Source organism: Ictidomys tridecemlineatus, chromosome 10 (genome assembly GCF_052094955.1).
Source record: "Ictidomys tridecemlineatus isolate mIctTri1 chromosome 10, mIctTri1.hap1, whole genome shotgun sequence".
Taxonomy (NCBI): Eukaryota; Metazoa; Chordata; class Mammalia; order Rodentia; family Sciuridae; genus Ictidomys; species Ictidomys tridecemlineatus.
In genome coordinates this window covers 13,238,883-13,261,462 of record NC_135486.1, presented here as the reverse complement: position 1 = coordinate 13,261,462, position 22,580 = coordinate 13,238,883, and the positions used below count along the sequence as shown (strand labels likewise).

At 45.9% G+C, this 22,580-nt stretch overlaps 1 protein-coding gene across 4 annotated transcripts in view; it reads left to right on the top strand.

Annotated features, from left to right (window-relative positions):
* The window catches only part of Stx6 (syntaxin 6), a 42,870-nt gene extending 20,638 nt beyond the window's left edge, over window positions 1–22,232 (top strand). Inside the window, exons 5-8 of one of the 4 annotated variants that reach the window (XM_005319734.5) lie at window positions 2,408–2,533; window positions 3,947–4,053; window positions 8,471–8,565; window positions 16,665–22,232. In XM_005319734.5, the coding sequence (XP_005319791.2) occupies window positions 2,408–2,533; window positions 3,947–4,053; window positions 8,471–8,565; window positions 16,665–16,741 (405 nt within the window). In that variant the 3' untranslated portion in view covers window positions 16,742–22,232. The other 3 variants (XM_021722593.3, XM_078022431.1, XM_078022432.1) reach the window with 3 other exon arrangements.
* Window positions 22,233–22,580: the final 348 nt, after the last annotated feature.

The following is a 22,580-nucleotide window of genomic DNA, read 5'->3' as shown; positions in this document are numbered from 1 at the left end:
TGGGATTACCTCACTGTTATTACTAATTAGGAATTGGTAGTTTATAACATAAATCTTTATACCTAGTAGGTGTATGCTGAGACACTTGATTTTGAAAACAAGTATCACCTGACCTCCTGTTTGAAGTCTTGTTTGTTTGGGGGTTTTGATTTGTTTTTATCAACCTCCCTTTTTTTCCTTCTTCTTCCTCCTCTTCCTTCCCCTCCTCCTCCTCCTCCTCCCCCTCCTCCTCCTCCTCCCCCTCCTCCCCCTCCTCCTCCCCCTCCTCCTCCCCTCCCCCTCCCCCTCTTCCTCCCCCTCCCCTCCCCCTCCTCCCCCTCCTCCTCCCCCCCTCCTCCCTTCCTCCCCCTCCTCTCCCCTCCTCTCCCTCTCCTCCCCCCTCCCCCTCCTCCCCCCTCCCCCTCCCCCCTCCCCCTCCTCCCCCTCCCCTCCCCCTCCTCCCCCTCCCCCTCCTCCCCCTCTCCCTCTTCCCCCCCCTCCTCCTCCTCCTCCTTCTTCTTGTACAGGCAGGAATAGTCATTAGCTAGCTCATTCCACCTGGCTCTAACTCTAGAAAGAAGCTAATAAATGACCACAGCTGGCTAGTTTGGGAATTCCTTTGTCATTTGCACATGAGCATATAGGAAAGTTAAATGACGATACCTGAAGTAGTCGTGACAGTGAAGTAGGTAACGCCTGTCCTTAACGTGTTTATTCTCTGGGTAGTTTAGGTGAAGTAATGTGAATGAAGTGAGAATTCATACATTCCTTTCCAAGCACGACTTGGAATCTTGTTTTAGTCTGAGTGACAGGTCACAGGGCCTCTTATTTTCGAGGAACAGCGGGGCCAGGGTTCTCCAGGCATCATGTGGGCAGTCGGTCTTTGTGCCAGGTACCAGGTGCTGTGCCACTCGCAGCCTCACCAGCATTGCCTCCACCTCTCCGCAAGCTCATCGCTCAGTGCTGCGGCCTCCTCCATCTTCTTTCCCATTGAATGAGACTCCCGGGGATCAGACTGATGAACTCTAAGCTATTTCACGATAAAACCTACATGACTCTGAACAACATGATGTATGTCTCACCAAGGGTAGACCACGGACACTGGAGGACAACATAGCCCTGGCTGTGGTACACAGCCCTACGGAGCCCCAGGTCCCTGCCTAAAGCTCAGTGGTGCACTCTACCCTTTTTCTGACACTGAAAAAATTGTCATGAGACCCCAGTGTCCTCCACAGAGGTCCTTAGAGTTTGGGATTAGAATGAGCCGGATCTTTTAAATCTTGACATCCCTAAGAACAGGTCAGGGCAGAGCCACCACCAAAGGCCATAGGTCTGCTTTACTCCAGAGACAGTCACATCCAGCCTCTTGACTGGACTGATACCCTGAGCCTCAAAGATCTCAACAAGAACTTCCATAGTAAGTATCTCAGGCGCTCCTCTGTTAACAGCCTCAGAGGTTGGTGTTCTGCATCCCGAACTTTGCCCGCTCCTGGCCCCTGTATCCTGTTAGTAGACTTCACTTCTGAAAGTCAGGAGGAGGTCAGTGACCAATGGAGAGAGGCGTGGGTGGGGCTTTCAGAGGGAGAATCAAGTAACTGGTTAGGCTTTTAGTAGTGCCAGAGGTAAAAAGTACCTAGTACAAAGCTTTGGCCACTCCACAAGGAGGAATGATTGCAGTCACCAGCATCTTCTGAGTCTTAGAGCAGTCCTGGTGTGAGCAGTCGGAAGGGGTCTCACATTCCCTCCTGACCTCTCACATAAGCGAGATATTCTCAGACTTAACCATTTCTGGTTATAAACTCCTTTGAGTTCATCCTGGGGAAAGCTATCCCTGGCCTCCAGAAACCCTGGAGGAGAACACCGTGTCAAGGACTCCTTGTGGTCCTGCTGCCTGGGGAGCAACCCCGCATCCTCTGGGAAGTCTAGCTTTCAGTTCCAGTGAAGTGTCGGGTTTTATTCAGAGACTGAGTTCAGCAGATGGATGGTTCTGTGCCTTCTGTGTATGAGGGGCTATTGTTGACCTTCTCGTCATCCTGGGAAATCCCCATCCCCCAAGGCCCCCAGGCTTCCTGGATCCTCCTTCAATAACAGACTCCAGATTTGTAAACCAGTTTGACTGGAAACTCTGGGTCCTTGGAAGAGCTGTTGTAAGGGACTGAGTGCTGTTAAATTGTGAGGCAATTTACAATGTACAGATTTGTTTGTTGGGTTAGTGTGGACACTTATTTGCATTTTAATGGGACAGACCTAGGGAGGGCTTGAAGACAGAAGGCCCTTCAGGGCAGTCCCGAAGTTGTACCACACAGGCACCCATAGAAGTGTGGCCCAGGTAATGAGAAATGTGAGAGCTCTTTGTCACCCTGATGCCTCACTGTTCAGAGATGGTACCTGTTTGCTGTTCCTCACTCTGATCACCCCGTTCACACAGGCACTGCTAGGAGACAGTGGCAGCCAGACCTGGAGCACAGGAACCACAGATCAGTACGGGCGCCTGGATCGAGAGCTGCACTTAGCCAATTCCCACTTCATCGAGGAGCAGCAGGCGCAGCAGCAGGTACCCTGAGAACAGCCGCCAGGAGGGGAGGTGGCAGGTGGGATACCTCCCCGGGCTCCTCCGCCAGCCAGGGGGCCACACTGCTTACTGATAGGCAGGTTTGAGCAGAGCTTGCCCCGCGGTTGACTGTGCCACTGTGTAATGATCACATACACGAGGGGTTTTAAAGCCTTTAGAGCACAGTATTCAGAGAAGCGCGCTTGAGGAGTCTCATAGAAAGCAGACAGACATGAAAACTGAAAGGCAGGGGTGCAGCGTGGTGGCTAGAGCACTTGCCTAGTGCACGCAAGGCCCTGAGTTCGACTTCCAGCACTTCAACAAACAAAACCCTGGAAGACAAGGCCAAGGATTTTTAAAAATAAAATAAAACCTTTTCCCCAACCTCTTATTTATACACTCATTTTTTTTTGTTCATGTCAATGAAGACCCTTTCAGAAAGATTGAGTTTTTGTATTTTCACTGAAAATTATTAATGTGTTCTATTACAAGGAAAAATAATTGCTTTGATGGAAGTTGAGGAGGAGAAAGTGACTGTATGTATGCTGTGCTTCTAATTTGTGATTATTAAAAGAAAGCTATCTAGGGGTTGGATGATCAGGTCTATTAAAACTATTGACTCTTAAATTCTGTGTTTTTTGTGTATGTGTAGGTTATGTGTTCTTTTGTTTCCATTAGTATGTCTCCTTAACTAGTAGTTTACTCAAGTTGCTGTTAACCAAGCAACCATTTTTTAGCCAGACATAAACTGGTTTTGTTTTGTGGAGCTGGGGATAGAACCCAAGGCTTCGTGCATGCAAGGCAAGCACTCTACCAACTGAGCTGTATCTTCCCTCCAAGCAGCCATTTTTTAATAGAAAGAGAGGGTATAAAGCACAATTAAAAGTCAACATTAATTTGTCATTCAGTAGTTGTCCTTGAGATAACATTTCCATATGGCTTCCTCTAGATTGTGTTTGAGGAGGAAGAAAAACACTGTAGTTTTCCCACATCCCGAGATTTGACAGTTTCTCTTGCATTTAAGCTGGCAGTATGTTGTGGTTGGAGACCTTGATCCTGGCCGTGGACTTCCTCTTCCCATCATACCCGTGACTCAGTGGTCATCTGCATGTGTGTTTTCAGCCATTGTCTGTCCCTTTATTGGACTTCAGCCAACCAGAGTAAATCTCTCTTGGTGGTTTCAAGCCCTGCTGACTGTTCACAAGTTGGATCAGCAGGAGATATCAGTAGCTTGACAATCCAGCCTTTTGAGCAGCGTGTTCTCAGAGGCGACGGTCTGGTCCTTTGATTTCTGGGCTTTGCTTCTGAATGTGAATTGTCCCAAGCTGGCAGAGAAACTAGCAGCTGCTAGAGTGCTGGGCTTGGAACCAGGTAAGATGGATTTTAATTGCTTATTTCCCGTTTCTCTGGCACCAGTTGATTGTGGAACAGCAGGATGAGCAGTTGGAGCTGGTCTCTGGCAGCATCGGGGTGCTGAAGAACATGTCCCAGCGCATTGGAGGGGAGCTGGAGGAACAGGCAGTGTGAGTATCGAGGCACCCCGTCATTGTAGTGAGACCGAAGAAAAAGCCATCTCATAGGACAGACCTCCCAAAGGCCTGGCAGTTATGTGACTGTAAAACCAAAAGCTGTTTTATTTATAGCTGCATTTTTATTCTGTTGTAGACTAGCCTCCCCTAAAGAAGCAACTCTTTAGATAAAATCTACAGCAGGGTTTAGGCATCGTTATTATTTTTAAACACCGCCAAAAACAGATAACAAATTTCTTTGAGAAAATGTTTGAAGCATGATTATGAATGCAAATGTGAACAGGGATGTAACCTCTGGAGATTTTTGTTCCAAAGGGGATGGACAGTGTAAAGGGAGGCCTGTGCAGGTGGCATTAGGAGCTCTGCCACTCCGTCTTCTCGTGGCTACTGCTGCATTGACAGGACTTTGCTTTAACTTAAATCATAATTTAATAGAAAAACTAAGAAATTTAACTCTATATTTAGCAAGGAAATTTTCCTCTCAGAAACAAAACAAAAAATCAAGGAAACATAACTTTTTTTTAATTTTATTTTTTTCTAGTTGTAGATGGACAGCATGCTTTCATTTGTTTAGTTTTTTTATATACGATGCTAAGGATCAAACCCAGTGCCTCACACATGAGAGACAAGCACTCTGCCACTGAGTTATAGCCCCAGACCAAGGAAACATAACTTTTTAAATGGCCAATCTCTTTTACATTATAAAGTATGATAGCAAAAAAAAAAAAATTTTTTTTTTTAACTGAGGATTGACTTCAAGCAAACTTTACTTCTGTGCTACATCCTAGCTCTTTTAGGTTTTATTTTGTGACAGAGTCTTGCTTATAGCCAAGACTGGCCTAGGAATTTATAATCCTCCTATCTCAGCCTTCCAAGTCACTCGGATTAAAGGTGTGTGCCACCATGACCAGCGAAAACAACCTTCTTAAATGCCACCATGCAGTACTTTTACCATTTTACAAATTTTCTTCTGGGAAACAAGACAGTCCATCAAGATATTTCAAAACTCTCCTATCTCAGTCTTAGATTACACAAGCATCCATTATAGATTCTTACTGGACACCTGTTCTACGCCAGGCCCTGGGTACATAGCACAAACAGAAGAGACACTGTGTCTGCCATTCAGAGAGTTGGCCACTTCCTGAGTGAAATGGACATTGTTTAAATGAAGTCAGTATGGTAAGTGTTGACAGTGAAGTAGGAAGTTCCCTGTGACTGGTCTAGCGCTGCTGCCTAGAGTGCTCTGACTTAGCTGAAATTCTCTGAGAAAGAAGGGTTTAATTGAAACCTGCAGACTGGGCAGAAGATAGCCGGGTGAGGTGGGACTCGTGCTTGTGCCAGAAGGCAGTGAGGGGGCGTGCACCAGGAGGAAGAAAGAACACCTGCCTGTAAAGATCTGGAGGCAGAGAGTGAATGGAGTGAGAGGTTCCGTGTCTGTAGCATGGGCATCAGAGGGAGTGGCTGAAGTCCAGATAGGGAGGCAGACAGGAGCAGGAAAGGCCTGTCTGGGTGGTAAGGAGGCAGGACTTCTCGGGTTGGGCTTGCTGGGAGACCAGAGAGGTGGCTTTGGGAGTGAGGTGGGATCAGGTATTGGAGAGGCTTAGCTGCTGTGTGATTTAGGTGGTGTCCCAGGGTGGATCCAGGCAGGGAGACCAGCTAGGCAGTTGGAATAGCAGGAATCTAGACTTTGCTTCCTGTCAAACACAGATTAGACTCTAAATTCCTTTGTTGAGATGGGAAGGAATTAATGACCTGAGGTAGTCTGTTGGTGAAGCAAACAGACAATAGAAAAAACCTGAGACTCCCAGTTAAAGATGTGAATTGAGCACACCCCTCTCTATTCCCACTAAATCCACTAGAACAATAGCAAAGGAATTCTTTTAAGGCTTAAAACTTATTGGGGTCATAAAATATGAAATAAAACAGTCATAACAGTTTAGATCCTAGAAAGCAGGCAGAGGCTGGTTATAGACTTGGCAGGCCAGAGAAGGGTGAACCCTCAGCCAGAGGTGACCACTGCTGAGCTCCGAGTCCCACCACACAGCCCCCAGCCATGGGTAGCATTTATTCAGTAGTCCTAATGTAAATGCTGAATATTGATCTAATCAAACTGTGACTGTACAATCAGAGGGAAGTGGGGAGGATGCAGAGGTGAGGTCAGATAGGAAGAGAGCTAATTTCTATGGTAGTGCTGAGCCAACAGGTAGAGTCTGAAGATAAAAATAAAAGTCAGGGTCCTGGGGTACAAGGATGTTACTTCCAAAAATAGAGAATGTACCAAGAGAAGACTGTGAGGGGGTGGAAGCACCTGCCCTGGGGAACAGAAAACAACCATGGTGTTTGTAAAAAGGCTTTTGGACCATTTATCTCTTTAAACTAGGTATGTATGTAACTCTGGTAAAAATAAGTAAATTAAAAGGAAAAAACATGAATCTTGGCTGATGGTGCCAGTAAAATAGCACGAGTCACACCCACATGTGCTTGTTGAGCAGGTGAAGTGTGAGCAGTCAGATGGAGGTGTGCTCTAGGAGTCAAGTGCACAGTGGATTTTGAGGTGAAAAAAGTATAAAATAATTTATTAGTAATTTTTGCATTAATGATATGTTGAAATGGTAATATTTTACACATATTGGAATAGACAGAGAAGATTATTAGTTAATTTCAGCAGTTTTTTAAAAATTTATATTTTAGTTTTAGGTGGACACAATATTTTTATTTCACTTTATGTGGTGCTGATGATCAAACCCAGTGCCTTGTGCATGCTAGGTGAGCGCTCTATCTCTGAACCACAACCCCAGCCCCTTAATTTCAGCAGTTTTTATTTTTTAAACATGGCTCCTGGAAATTGTAAAATGTCATGTGTGCCACAGTGCCCTTCGGCTGGCAGGCGTTGAGTTAGAGCAGGACTGGACGCTTGGCCCGTGGGTGTCCTTGGCTAAAGGTTAACGACATGCCTGCTTTGTCTCAGTGAGAGAAGTGGTACCCAGCACACAAAGGTAGCTCTTGTTTTTCAGCATTGGGCCCTGCCCACAGAGGCCTGCCAGCTGCAGAGCTGCAGTGCTGCCAGGCTCTAAGAGGAGCTAAAAATGTTGTAGTTTGAGAATTCAGGTAAGGAACACAAATTTATTTAGTTGTTGATGTGGAGTTTATTTAGTAATTGACTTAATGAGGAGTTGATGGTCTCAATCCTGCAGGACTGTCATGTGTCCTTTCTGGGCACACACCAAGACCAACAGTTTCTAGCTGCCAGTGACACTGTCAGAGTTAAGAAGGCCTTTGTAGTCAGGCCCCTGGTACTAATTGGTGTGTTAATTCTAGCCTCAGAATAATCATGGGCTAATCAACAGCTGAGAGGTCTGGAATGTGTGGTGATCGATGGAGGAAGCGCTGCTGGAGTAAGAGGACCGGATTTTGGTGTTTGCTTTCCCTGCTGCACATTGGCCAGCAAATAGGGAAAGTGTCTCCTGGAGCTGGTTTTCCTGGAGGAAACTGTGGCTCCCTGAGTAGGGGAGGGGTGATGCCCCTCAGGGATGTTGGTGCCAACGCTTTCTGATTATGATCAAGCAAAGAGGGATTTAAGGGAGAATATATCTCATTAAAGTACGTTCCTTAACCCTTGTTGACACACAGCGCTTTTGTATTTATTTTATGTGGTTTTCACAAGTACCCCATGAGATAGGATCACCCAATTTTACAAGTGAGAAAACAGTCCCCCCAAAGTTGTAGGGTACCTTGACCAAGGTGGAAGGACAGAGCCTGGCTATCTGACTTCTCAGAGTTGCATTCTGCCCTGTGGCCCTGCCAGTAAGTTTGTAGTATTGTGCAGTCAGGTCCACGCTGCCGTACCTGCTGTTCTGAAATCTAGAAAGCTCTAAAAATCAAGCTTCTCTTTTTTAATATGCAGCATGCTCATCTTACAGAAAACCTCGTCTGAATTGACTACACCTGTGAATTTTCATAGTTTTCTCCACAGAGTATAAATGTGTTGGCTGGGGCTGTAGCTCAGTGGCAGAGTGCTTGCCTGGCATGTGTAGGGCACTGGATCTGATCCTCACACCACGTAAAATAAATAAATAAAGTAAAGGCACACTGTCCATCTACAACTACAAAAAAATGAAAAAAAAAAAGAAAGAAATGTGTTGATTATGGGGGTGGGGGGCATGCCTCAGACCAGGCTGGGGGTGTTGACTAATAGTACATATATAACTTATCTTTTTATAAACTCCCAGAATTCCAAAATCAAAAGAAGCATGTCTTGTCCCAAGGATTTTTGAATAATAGACTGGGTACTGAATCCCAATGTGGCCTGTTTTAAGTTGGCTGAAATGGAACCTAGATCCTGATGTAATTCCATGGTTGGTGCCTTGCGGAGTTTTGTGCATATCACCAACCTTCTGCCTCCTCTTTCTAGCATGTTGGATGATTTCTCTCACGAGTTGGAGAGCACTCAGTCTCGGCTAGACAATGTGATGAAGAAACTTGCAAAAGTGTCTCACATGACCAGTGGTATGTATGTTTAAATCTCATGAATCCATATTTAATTCCGAAGTGCTCTGGGGTCCCCTCACAGGTATGTCCACGAAGACCCCTTTCCTGTGGAACATTTGTTTGAGGTGCCTTAGGATCAGAGAATAAAAGACAGGAATACAGAGGCCTCAGCTTCTGCTTGTACCCCTAATTTGGGAAAAGGGCCTTGTGACCCTCCCTGCGACGTTTGGTGATGTTTCTTTTAGTGGGGCAACTTTCTTTGTAATTATGAAATCCTTTTTTTTTTTTTTTCCTATTTCCTTGCCAAAATAGGGAACTTATTTAAAGCAATAAATAAGCCAGTTATTTTCTAGGAACTTTCTTTCACTGATAGAAAAATGTCTACTATGTCAGAGTAAGATGGCCTTGTAGATTTAATTTAAATTGTTGTATTTAAATTCACAATGAAATGTCCTAGCAAATTTATACCAGAGGATGAGGACGAAGGAGTAACAGTTTTCAAATCGGTTACTGGATAGGAAGATATATTCCAATGATGCTTTATATTTTTTGACTACTAGAAACCACCTCCCCTATTATCTGGGAAGTAATATATTTAACAAACAAACAATAAAAATCTCCAACATCATCTTTATCTGGTAGAGGTGGCTTGGTGGTTGGAGAGACTCCCTGAGGTAATTTTAGTGTTTGTGGATCACAGAACCCATTAGAAGTTCCTGTTTCTTTTTCTTTCTTTTTTTTTTCTTTGTGGTGCTGGGGATCCAACCCAGGGCCTTGTGCATGCGAAGCAAGCATTCTACCACCTGAGCTGTATCCCCAGCCCCGAGCTCCTGTTTCTTGACACCTCATTCTTCTTTAATTTCTTGCTATGAGGTGCATGTGACACATAAGCCCTAAGTACACATGCGCATTTACTTTGCAGCAGTTTAAGGCATAGCCAGGTTACATAATGGCTCTCTGGGTTCAGTTTTTATCTTTGCAAATAGGCTGAGGGCAGGAGATGCAGCTTAGTGGCAGAGCACTTGACTAGCATGTGCAAGGCCCCGGGTTTGATTCTCAGCAGCCTGCCCCCCACCCCAAAAAGGGTTCATTCCTACCTCTTAAGTACTTGTGAGGATTAAGTGAAATTTAATAATATAGAAGTGTTTAACATTGTCTACTACATATTAGTACTTATGAAAACTTTAAAAATTACCTAAGGCACCAGATGGTCCTAGGAAGCAGAGGACCTGTCAAATCCAAAACAAAGGGAAATCTAGTTATTTCCTTCTTTCTCTCCAGGGGCAAGTATTTTTCTGCTTAGAGCAGGCTTTTCCTTGTCTGCAGCTGTGTATAAACGGCAGCAGGACCAGCTTCATGCATCGGTCACATGCCTAGAGAAAGGCTGGCAGCGTCTTCTTTTTTATTCCCTCTGTTCTCTCCTCTCCCACCCTCCACTTAAAACAAAAAAAAGTTTTAATGAAGTATACAAGCAGATTAAACAGTGGCTCCTCACCAGTGTTATGTGTTAGTTGTGAAGTCAAGTAGCTACTTCAGCGCCAGCCCTGTTGGGAAGGGCAAGTGAACAAAGATGCACTGTCTTTGTCCCCAGCCTTCCTGGTCTGAATAGCGCCCTGTGGTCAGCGCCTCTGTGGGTACGAACAGCACTGGTCTTGCTTGTGCTTGATTCTGTCTTCTTCCAAAGGGGAAGTTTGGGAAGCAGAGTGAGAACTTTGATTATATTTGCACAAGAAAAAGAGCCCAGAAACAGCAGTTGTCCTGAAAGCTCTTCACTTTGGATGGGTCGCCCCTGTTTCCTTTCACTTTTGCTCACTACCAAGAGAAACACTCCAGGGCCGCCTCCTGCAGGTGGGTCTGCTCCAATTTGTGGAGCAGGCAGTTTGTACTTGCCTCTATTCCCCTCTAACTTTTGATGACGCTCACTGCTTTTAAATCAAATCTACTCACCAGAGTGTGATGAGGCAGCCCTGCACACACCTTCACAGTGCTCAAGGCCGAGCTCTCACCCCTGCTCACGAAGAAGTCAGCCCAGAGCCTACACTCACTTATTTGAATGACTCAAGAGAAACACTAACTTTTATCGTTTTTCTGCCAGAGAAGAATATTCTTAAGTGACACTGAGAATCCCCCCCCACTCACCTTACTTCCCAACATTCTGTCGTTCATCTTTTCTGTTTAACAGAGGAAAGTGTTTGGAGAGCAAGAGAGGAAGCCAGAACAACTACCTTTGGAGTTCCCTTTGTTCCCCTCTTAATTTTTTTTTTTTAATTTTTAATTTGTTCCTTTTAGTTACACGTGACAGTAGGATATATTCTGATTATTACACACACATGGAGCATGACTTCCCCTTCCTGTGGTGGTACATGTTGTGGAGTTTCACTGGTCGTGTATTCACATATGAACACGGGAAAGTGATGTCCCGTTCACTCTGCTGTCTTTCCCTGTCCGTCTCCCCTCCCTTCTCTTCATTCCCCTTTGTCTACCAGGCCCTGTGCTTGCAAGGCGGATTGAGGGCTGGGGGTAGAGTTCAGGGGTACAGTGTGGGTGTGGGCGTAACATGAACAACAAAAAAAAAAAAAAGAAGAAGAAAGAAGAAAACACAGGTTAAACTTTTCACTTGAGGTCACAAAAGCCCCTGTGATTTCTGCCCCTTCCTTCTGTGCTTGAAGCCTTGCAAGAAGCGCTGGGAGGAGTCCGCTAGGGCAGCAGCTCCCTGGAGTTACCTAGTTCATGCCTCAGAGAAGCAGCTTAACCACTTCAAAGGAAAATGGCTTTAAAAGAGCAGGCCTGGCTGTGCTAGCTCTTGTGCTCTGTGTTTTCACTTGAGGAAAACCCTATTTAATGTGGTTGTAGAAAAGAAAGTGACTGGGGAGGGTAGGAATCTGGCTAGAGGCTAATGTGAAGCCAGAAACTGGGAATCTGAGTTGGTTCTGGGAATCACGCACCAAGGATGGCTTGGTGCTGCCCACCCACCCCGCGCACAGGAGGTGTGTGGAGATTGGGGCAGGGGAAGCAGTTACCTTCTGTGTTTTTGCCCAGTGAGAGTATGAACTAACCATTTAACGGGAGTGGTTTTAAATTGTTGAAAATATTTGTTTCTCTTTTTTAATCAATAATCTTTATATTTTAAAGCAGTTTTATGTTCACAGCAAAATGAAAAGGAAAATACAAAGATTTCCCCTATAACCCCTCCTCCCTCCACCAAGCTTCTCTTGACTTCTGATACCACAGTTCTACATTGGTTAAAATCCACGAACCTACATTGAGATATCATTATCACCCCCAGAATCCATAGTTTACATTAGGGTGATTTTTGGTGTTCATTCTGCAGATTTTGACAGAAATATGACTTGTATCTACCATCGTATACAGAAGTTTCAGTACCCTAAAATTTCTTTTTTCTTTTAACTTTTGATTGATACATAATATTTGTGCATATTACAAGGTACAGTGTGATGTTTTGATTGTCATATGCCTGGGGTAGTGAGTCCCCTCAGTGCTTAGCATGTCCATCACCTTGAAGTTGTGTTATTTCTTTATGGTGGGTACATTCACAATCCTCTCTCCTGACTCTCTTGAGCTGTGTGATGCACTGTTGTTAATTCTATTCACCCTCTGTGCTGTAGAACCCTAGAACTTAGTTCTCCTGCCAAACAGTACAACCTTGTCCGTGTTGGCCAACCTCTCCCATCTCCCACTCTTTCTCTGGTGACCACTGTTCTACTCTCTACTGTGATGAGATCTTTTTTAGATTTCACATATGAGTGAGGTGATGTAGTGTTTATTTTTCTGAACCTAACTTATTCAGTCAACATAGTGTCCTGCAGGTCCAAAGAGGCAGGATCTCATGCTGAAGAGTGTTGGATCTCGCAGGTGTACCACATCTTCTTTATCTCTGTTTGTTGATGGACGTTTAGGTTGATTCTCCGTCTGGCTGTTGTGGATAGCGCTGCAGTGCCCTGGGCGTGCGGCTGTGTTTTCAACATGGTGATTTCATCTCCTTTGGGCATAGACCCAGAGGGGAGGCTGCGGGGTTGCAAGGTAGCTCTATTTTTAATTTTTTTGAGGAACCTCCTTCCCATTTGCACATTTGCTGTGCTGATTCACATTCCCTGCAGTAGGTGAGTGCTCCCCTTTTCTCCTTGCCACCATTTGTCATTGTTGTCTTTTTTATAATAGCCATTGTCATTGGTGAGGTGGAAGCTCATGTGGTTTGATTTTTGATTCCTGTTCATCCTTCCCTCCTCCTTAACCCCTGGCAATCACTGATCCTTTTAGTGTCTTCATGGTTTTGCCTTTTCCAGTGTGCATACAGTTGGAGTCAGATGTGCATACAGTTGGAGTCAGATGTGCAGAGCGTTTTCAGATCGGCTTCTCACTCTTAGTAATAGCGTTTAAGTTTTCTCTATGCCTTTTCATGGCTTGATAGTTCATTTCTCTTTTAGCACTGAATAGTTTTCTGTTGTCTGGATGTACCACAGTTTACAGGTCATTCCTGCCTTAATAGGTTCCCAGACCCCCAGGGGTCCTCTAACCGTGGATGGTACTAACCCCCATATACACTGTTTACCCTTGTATGTAACACCTGTGATGAAGTTCAGTTTTCAAATCAAGCACTGGAGAGATTAACAGCAATAATCAATAATAAAGTAGAATCATTACAAAATATACTATAATAATAGTTGTATGACTGTGGTCTCTTAAAATTTTCTGTATGGTTTTCACCATTTTTACAGTGATGTGAGATGATACGGGCCTATATGATTGATGAAGTGAGGTGGGTGACCCAGGCAATGTTACATAACATGAGACTGCTACAAGGAGGGTTATCTGAACACAAGTACTGAGATACTACAGTTCTGATAACCAAAATGGCTATTACGTGACTAAAGGAGGGTCGCATATACAGTGTGGATATGATGGACAAAGGAGTAATGCATTTCCCTGGGCAAGATATACAGCAGGATGGCATGAGGTTTCATCATGAAATCAGAACAGTGGGATTTAAAACTGTTTGTTTTTGTTTTTGATACTAGAGATTGAACTCTTTGCTTTATCACTGAGTTGTGTCCTTAGTCCTTTTTATTTTTTATTTTGAGTTGGGGTCTCACTAAATTGCTGTGGCTACCCTCAAACTTGGAATCCTTTTGCCTCAGCCTCCCATGTCCTTGAGATATTTCAGGAGTGTGCCACTGTACCTGGAAGTAATTTAAAACTTATGAATTGTTCATGTCTTTAATTTTCCATTTAAGGTTGTCAGGCCACAGTTGACTTGAGGTAACTGAATTTGTGGAAAGCAAAACTATGGATAATGGGGCACTAATTTGACTTAGGCATCACCTGCTGTAGGACGTCGTTTACTTCGAAGTTTGGCAATTATGAATACAGCTGCTATAAGCAGATTTTTGTAGGGACTTGTAGTTCATTGAGTAAATAACAGGGAGCACCACTGCTTCATGGTTATGGCAGGAGTATGTTTGGTTTTGTGGGAAGTCAGTGAACTGTCTTCCAGAGTGGCGGCCGAGTTTGCGTTTCCACCAGGCACTCCTGTTGCTTTGCAGCCTCACCAGCATTTGATATTCTCATGTTTTGGTTTTGGCCATTCTGACATGGGGTTGCGGTTTCTCATTGTTGTCTAGATTTGCCATGTTGCCTTGTAACAGCTGATGCTGAATGAAAAGACATCTAGTTATCTTCTTTGGTGAAGTACCTCTTGAGATCTATTGCTTTTTTTTTTTTTTTTTAAACCAGACTGTTTCCTTATTGTTGAATTTTAGAAGTTCTTTGTGCATTTTTTAATTTTTATTTTTTAGTTGTAGTTGGACACAGTACCTTTATTTTATTTATTTATTTTTATGTGGTGCTAAGGATCGAACCCAGGGCCTCACATGTGCTAGGTGAGTGTTCTACTGCTGAGCCACAACCCCAGCCCTCTTTGTGCATTTTGGATAACAATCCTTTACCAGATGTGTCTTATGCAAATTTTTTATCCCAAGTCTGTGGCTTGTCTCGTTCTCTTGACAGTGTCTTTCACAGAGCAGAAGTTTTTAATTTTAGTGAAGTCCCGATATCAATTCTTTCTTTCATGGATAGCATCTTTGCTGTTGTAACTTAAGTCATTTCCACACTTGGAGTTATCCAGGTGACACAGGAAAATCATAGTTAGGCTCTGAGGAAGCCTAGGTTAGAATTGGAGTTGGTCATTTCCCATCTCCCTGGTAATTAGGTTCTGATAAACCGCAACAGGTTAGGCTCTGGTAAAACAGTTTGTGCAGAAAAAATGGAATGGTCCTGTGAAGAACAGGATTCTCTGGCTTATTGCTAAATGGTTTTTTACCCCTTCATCTTTCAGAAGCAAGAAGAGATTTTTCTCCACATTTTCTGTGAGAATCTGGTTGAGCTTCAGGAGGTAAAACTCAGAGGAGTGCGGAGGTCCCTTTCAGGAGACTCCCTGGGGCTCTTCCATCTGCGACTTAGCAACCCCGAGCTTCGAGTGTTGACCATGGGAGTTCAGCTTTCCCTCGGAGCACCAGTTCCAGTGGAGGCTGCTGCTGGAGGATTTCTGTTCTGTTGTGATTTTCTGTGTTTACCGTAGATTTCTCAGTGTTGGAGGCAGCCTTCTACCCTGTGGCCTTATTTGTCTGATGGATCTAGGCAGTTACTCAGTTTTCAGTTCGGCTTTTTACTTGATGGGACAAAGTGCTAACTTCTAAGCTCCCTCCATGCTGGACTGGAAACTGGAAGTTCAACTCTCTAGAGAGAAGAAAGAAAGTGGATACATAAGCCTTCCTGACCATGGATGTGTTAGTTGAGCACACTGACAGGCTGTGGGAGGCTGAACCTGCTCCCACGTCCTTTGGAGCAGCATGTCTTCAGCACAGACGTGGGTGACCTGGGATCTTGGTCCTGATCCCAGGGTTACTTAGTGGGTCCTGGCACGGCTGAGGTAGACAGGGTGTGCACACTAAGACAATACCAGTGTCTTACTAGTGTTTACCTAGTGTCTTTGGCAGTTCTCTTGGCCAGTTCTAAGACTTTTATATCTATGACATTTAAAATGACTTTAAGTGCATGTTTTGCTTTGTGGTGATGTTTGCCATTTGCCATCTGTTTTCCTAGATCCAGCCCTCATTGCAGCCTAGGTCTCTGGTGTGCTAAGGCCTGTGGGCTTTCCAGTAAACTTACTGAATCCATGTACCTTATCCTGCTGCTCAGATGGAACTCTTACTCCTGTGATTGAGCTGCCTCTTCATGCCTAATGAAATTCTTCTCCATCAGTCAGACCCTTTGTGGAAGGTAGCAGGGCTCACCTATGAGGGCCAGCTGGTTCTCCCCTGGTAAGGAAGCCTCCTGATGATGATGGCATCTCCTGTGTTCCGTGCTTGCGCACTGTGTGACTGTCCCCTTGTAGCTACAGTTGGTGTAGAGTTATGGACCACAGGCGGCCCGGGTTCTTCTGGCCTGCTCCCTCCCTGCTCTCGGCCACTGAGAGGGACTCGGGTCCGTGTTCTGTGCCTGCAGTTCTAACCTGTTGGCAGTGTAGAAGGTTTCAGAAAAGGCATTCCACTTGAACTTGCAGATGAGCCATATAAATTACTTTATCACAGTCACTGGTAAGTAATCTTACGTCTTCCTTGACTGGTATGGTGTGAAATTAATCCTACTCTCTCACTGGAGAGCAGCTTTTTCAGCTGTTCATTTCCTGAAGTGACCAGCAGTAGCTTTCATCTCCCTTCCACCCTCTCATTGAGAAAAGAGCATGATCATTGTTGAATTAAATGACTTGACTTTGGTGAGAGATTAAAGCAGACAGGCTTTGATCTGTAATGCCAACTCCAGCACCTTTTCCAGGGATGTACTAACCCCCAGAAAAAAGCTAAGAGCCACGGATTTTAATTAAAGACTTGGACTCAGAGCACGTACTTATTACCAGGCCCATGTTCAGGGGACTGGCAAAGCTGTGGACGAGCCTTAAGCGCAGCCCAAGGCCAGAGCACTATTAGCATCCCAGGCACCCAGGCAGGGTCCAGGTCCTCTGCCCCGTTGCCTTAATCCCTGCACCCGTGTCTGGGGCCACAGAGCCCTAGGAGGGCTAATCCTCCTGCCCTGCCTTTCAGATCGGCGCCAGTGGTGTGCCATCGCTGTCCTCTTCGCCATCCTGCTGGTCGTGCTGATCCTCTTCTTGGTGCTGTGATGGTGGCGCCCGTGGCCCAGGTTCCTCCTGCTTGGGAGCCGGGGCAGGGGCAGTGCCCTGGGCACACACTCCTCCCGACTCCACCGCCAGACGCCCCTCCCTTCCGCGCTGGCAGGACTGGCGAGAAGAGGAAGAGGGACTGCACTCCTGTCGGACGACACCCCTGCTGCCCGTCCTGTTTGGGGGCCACTAGCCACTGCTTTGCCTTGCTGGACCCCACTCCCTGAGGAGGGACTGAGTTGCCGGGAAGGGTCGGCAGAGCCCGTTTCGCCCGTCTCTGGCAGCTCCTTCCTTCTGCTGTCCATCAAAAGATCCCTGTCGAGGAGGTGGCCTGGGCGGGCTGTTTCTCATCGCTAGAGCACTTCTCACTCCCCGAGAGCTGGTTGTTGACGAGGACAGAAGGCTCAGAAGCAGTTTGTGAGTGCAAATGCCGTGTTTCATTTTTCAGGGATCAGAGCTGAGATAAAATTGCTTTTCCAGGTGCTTTTTTTGTGTGGTGGGAAAACTAATGGAAACAGTGAGACACCCTGAGGCTTGGGGTTGCTAACAGCCTTTGGCTTTAATGGACAAGAGCAATTAAAAGGCGCAGCAGGACCTGTTCTGGCGCAGCCCAGGGAAGGGGTGACGGTGTCTCCAGTGGGGGGGCCAGACCTGCTCTTCGCACACTGCTGTCCCGGGGCTTCTTCCCAGAGGTGCAACTTACATTTTTAGGGGAACCCTTGAATACATCATTGCTGAACAGTGCAGAAACGCACTCAAATGGATTAGGATGCTGGCTTGTCCTCACTGACACTTATTTTATTCTGGTGGCACTCTCCATTGGGGGATGGGGTTGGAGTGGTTAGTACATTTATTACATTTACGCAGAAACCATCTTGACCCAAAAAGGCTATTTCTGGGCCAGATTTCCCTTACCCTGTGAGTAATGGCGAGACGGGTAAGTGAACCTGACTCTTTTCTTCCTGAAGATGTCAGCTTGACTGGATCATCCATTCTAATAACTGAGCCAATCCAAATGTAATGATAGATGCTTTAATTGAGCTTAAGTAGCTGAAGCTGCTGAGACACTACACTTCAAGCTTCTGATGGCTTTAAAAGCCTCGAATGCGCACATGTATATAGGATATTTTTTATAGCTTCCCCGATGCATAAGCTGATGTTCCAGTAACAGCTGGACCCAGAGCTGCAGCTGGGCCCCAGGGGCTGCTGGCCTCTGGGCGCCGCTGCCTTTGCACTTGGAAAGAGCAGTAGCACCCGGGCAGAGTTGAAGCCTGGCCTCCTCCTTTCCTTGTCTTTTTGTGCTTTCCTCGGCACCCTAACTTTTTTCTTACTTTTCTTGTTTTGTGTGTATTTCTTGTGGATTGGTTTTGGGGGGGGAGGTTCCCCTTTTTTGTGATTTTTTGCAACAAGTGCGCTTGCCCAGCTAACTTTTGAATTGCACTTTTTAATAAATATTTGTAACAATTTTTAAAGAAGGATATTCTATCTTGTTTAGGAGCATGGTAGGTAAGGAAATCTGCCTGTTAATGAAAGCTAAAAGCAAATTTATAAAACTGAAAGGGTGGTTGGCATCCATGTTTACACTCAACTCAAATTTTGATATATAAATAAGTTATTTCTTTTTAAATTAGGAAAAAAAGAGACTGTTACAAAGGGCTTCAAAGGTAGGATATCTGGTTATTTATGTTTTAAAAGTTTTAAGACTTATTCAGATAGTCTTCTATAAACTTAGACCAGGGATGGTCCTTAGGTTTGCATTAAGAAGTCTTGTGTTAAAAATAAGTGGGACCTTGTTTAAGCACCGTTCTGCTCACTCCTCATTATGAGAAGTAGCACCTCAGAGAATGACAAGGTCCCCTGTTCAAAAGCCTTGCTATTCTCCTGCTGTCACCAGACCCTGGTCAGTACAGTAAGGCCTGTGTAGAACACGCCTGGTCATTTAATGAGTAAGACACTCCCGTTAGTTTAGGGCCAAGCGTGGTGGCCCCGGGCAGCATGTTGTTCCATTCTTTTGCATTGGCATTTTGATCTCGCTGTTGGAAGGTGATTGCCGAACGGTGGCTGAGATGTGTTGGGGTGAAGCTGAGTAGGGAACGTGGAGAGGGAGAATCAACTTAAATACAGGTTCCCCCTGCAGGGCACTCCCACCCCCACCTTAGACTGACCTAGAGCCAGCCTGACCCTGCTGTGCGGGCTGAGAGTCCCCGCAGAACAGCCTTCCTTGGAAGGGCCCCCACACAGACCCCTGCACTGGCAGTGAAGGGCAGAGTGTTCCCTTCACTCTGTCCCAGGGTCGGGAGGCGGGGGAAGGGAGCGATAGGGACACCCTCACTGCTTGTGAGTGCCTCCTGCTGGCAGCCCGGGCTCTTTCCCTTCAGCCTCCACACGAAGGAGCTCAGAGAGCTCATAAACATCTATGTTTGTGAGAAGAACATTTACGTGAGCGGTCTGGAGGCCAGGTGGGAATGGACCACCGAGAGTTGGCCCGAGGGTGAGTCCAGCTGGAAAACCAAAACACCTTCAGTTTCTAGTCCTCTAATTTGTGTTCCTGTCTTTGTGAGGACTGTGAAAAATCACAGTGCTACGTTTGCTTTGGACTGTGTGGCAAATGGAATTGCAGTGGTGTGTGTGTGTGTGTCTGTGTGTGTGTGTGTGTGTTACATGAGGATCTTGCACAACTTCAGAATTCACACCAGAGCTGAAGGGGGGAAACTTGGTAACTTGCCCATTATTCTCTGCTCTTAGCCAGAGTTAAACAGACTGATGGGTCTGGTAGCCAACAACTTGGCAACTTCCATGCCTTCTCACCTCGTGAGATTAAGGGCTGTGAAAAGAAATCGAGTCTAACTCCAACAGAAATCTGTCTCTGTTAAGTATTTTACCTTCTGTAAGTAAAGGTGGTGGAGCCAAGATTTTTCTTTTGGTAATTTCCCTGGCTATAAAGTGAGACCAGAGGGACATCTATTGCCTGTTACTTTTTTGAAGAATTTGGAGCATATGAAGATCAAGAAATCAAATGACGACCCTGAGTTGCATTTCAGCTGTGTGGATGGTGCACTGCTCAGCTCCACCTGGTACCACAAGGTGAATTTGTAAGCAAAACAAGTGGCTGTCTGGAAACCACGCGCTAAAACATGGCATGTGCAGCCTGTAGTTCTCTTTTTCTCACCGGCATTTCTTTCCCTCCCAAGTTTTCAAGAATATTTTTTTCCCAAAGGAATGTTCTTTGCCTAGAGAGAAGGTGAACCAAAGGCCTCTCAGATGTATCTCCCCCTCCATTGCCGTGGAGGGGGCACTAAAGATGGGACCCGATGAGAGGCCTTGCCAGGCACCTTGCTCCTCCTGGGCCTTCCTTCCCAGTCGGGCAAGTTGAATCCCCGGATAGCCTGGTAAGAGGAGGTGGTCTTTTAACGTCCAGTTGCCCTTCAGAAAATATGCTTCAATGGTCTGATTCTGGTGTGGCCACATTGGTCAGCTGTTTGTAAACATGGGCGCCACTGTCACCTGTTTTGTTGGCAATGCTCACTGGGAACTGCCTCTGGTGTTGGGTCCAAAAAGCAAGAGTGTTATAGGGAGTAGAGCTGCCCCTCAGCCCCAGGCAGCTCTGAGTGAGCCTTGTGCCTGGTGCTTGGTGACTCAGGCAGAGAAATGCCAACAGAGCAGACCTGCCTTGTACCCTCTAGAGGGTCAACTCAGAGGGACCCGGGATCACTGAGTGTGATCTTGTTGCAGATGAACAATAACAGCTCACCCCAGTGTGCATGGGGGTGCACTGCATTCTGGACTTGGCCACCGGGCGCCCGCACAGCTTGTGGAACAAGTTACGGCACTTGAGGTGGACTTTGGTGACAGAGGTCATTGGATACTGACTTGTGCACATCACTTCGCTGTAGACTATGTGATTTTTTTTCTCCTTTTGAATACAGAAGCTCTGAAAGTTCCAGTGGCACCGAGGCTAGGTTGTAGTGACCTAGACATATTTGGGAGCTCTTTGTATACTGCGGTCTCTTCACTAATTCAGCTGTTGGGGAAGTGGTTGGAGAGGAAAAAACTTGTTTTCCCTCTGCCATAAACTAACATGTGGTGCTCTTTTCCTCTGGATGTGACCTTTGTCCAGAGATGCCCTCCCTGTGGCTGCGTAGATGTTCACTGTGCTGAGACCGCGTTGTCCTGAACGCCTGCCTGTTGCTTGGGCTTCACGTGAACGTCTCCTGGCCCTGGTTTGCCGACTGTAGCCAGACCTTCCTGAGAACAGTGCATGGTATTAGATTTTCTTTTAAGGTCACGAGCTGTCAGACTCCGAGACATTGGTTATTCAGGGGATGTTAAAATAAGGCCAGTCAGCTTCCTTGTTTGCTCTCAGGCCCTGCTCCTTGGCCTCGGTGGCAGCTGCAGCCCTGGGGTGGGATCAAGCCCAGGGCTGTTTGCCCAGCTCCACAGAATGTAGATCCCGCTGAGATGCCGTTTGTGAGTGGGAGGTGTGTCCCCGAGCTGAGGTCCAGCTTGGGAGAGGCCAATGTCTCTATCCCCAGCAAACAGTGCGTATCCTGTCCTCTGGGATGAGGGGAGGACAGCCAGGACCCCAGAGAAGCTTTTGGAACTGCTTTTAAGCTCCTGCGATGACTTTGTAACTGGCCAAGAGTGGGCCCAGCTCTCCACGGACAGACTTGAGAGAGTACCCAGGGTGAGGGGGCCGAGAAGCCACTGAGGGGAGGACCAAGGGACCCCAGCTCTAAATGATGAAGGGTTCCAAGTTTATAAGTGGAAATGGGCTTTTCCTTGGCTTATTTGTTATTAGAAATAAGTATGATTTAGAGATAGGCAAAGCTCAGCAGAAATCAATCATTATATATTATCCACGCATAAATAACCTTGCAGCATTTTAATTTTAAGTAACTGGAAGGTGCACACTAAGGGAATGGGGTCAGGTTAGAACTGCAGACACCTGAGCAGCTTCCCTTGAGATGGTGAGAAGGGGCCAGAGCCAGAGGCTGGAAGTTTACCCAGCCTTGACCACAGCTAGATTTGTTTCCTTTATATGTGGCCCTCTGAGGTGGTATGGGACCAGGGTGGCTACAGCATCACCCAGGAACTTGTTAGAATGCACATTCCCAGACCCCTCTCTGACCTGCTGAATCGGCAAGTCTGGAGGTCAGTACTGTCTTAACAAGCTGTCCAGAGGGTTCCAGTGCATGCTTGAGTTTGAGAACCACTGCCACAGGATCTCGGACTTCAGGCTACAGGAAAGCATCCCTGCAAAATAAAACATCTACAGCTTTGATTGTAATCCTAAAATTTATGACACTGCAAACTTGAAAACTTGAAAAAATATACTTGGGTAAAACAAAACAAAAACTCAACTAGCCACCCTTAAGAGTGATATTTTTACACCCCGAAGTCTATCGGTAATATTTCTTACTTCTCTTGAGATCATGTTACAACTGTATGAAAAATACTGTTCAGTATTAAAGAAAAATGGAGAGACCTTAAACTTTGTCTCAGGTGTTCTGTCGTTGTTTCTCATTTTTGTTCTTAGTTTTGTTTTTTTTTTTTTTTTTTTTGCATATCCAAGCACAGGCCCCTGTTCTCCTGCCCCCATTGATGAACTCCCACTTGTCTGCGGGGTCAGGCAGTGGGCAGCTGCAGGAAGATGGGAAGTAGGAACTCTGCTTCCTCTGGCCAAGCTTGGGACTCCAGCCACACCACACATTCAAGATGTGCCAGAATGGGGTTTCTGTAGGACAAAGTGTGGGGAGCACAGAGACTAGAACAAAAGAGACTCAGGTCCCCTTTCCCCCTTACTGGACTGCTGGCCTCTGGGAGGAGCTCGTCAGTCTTT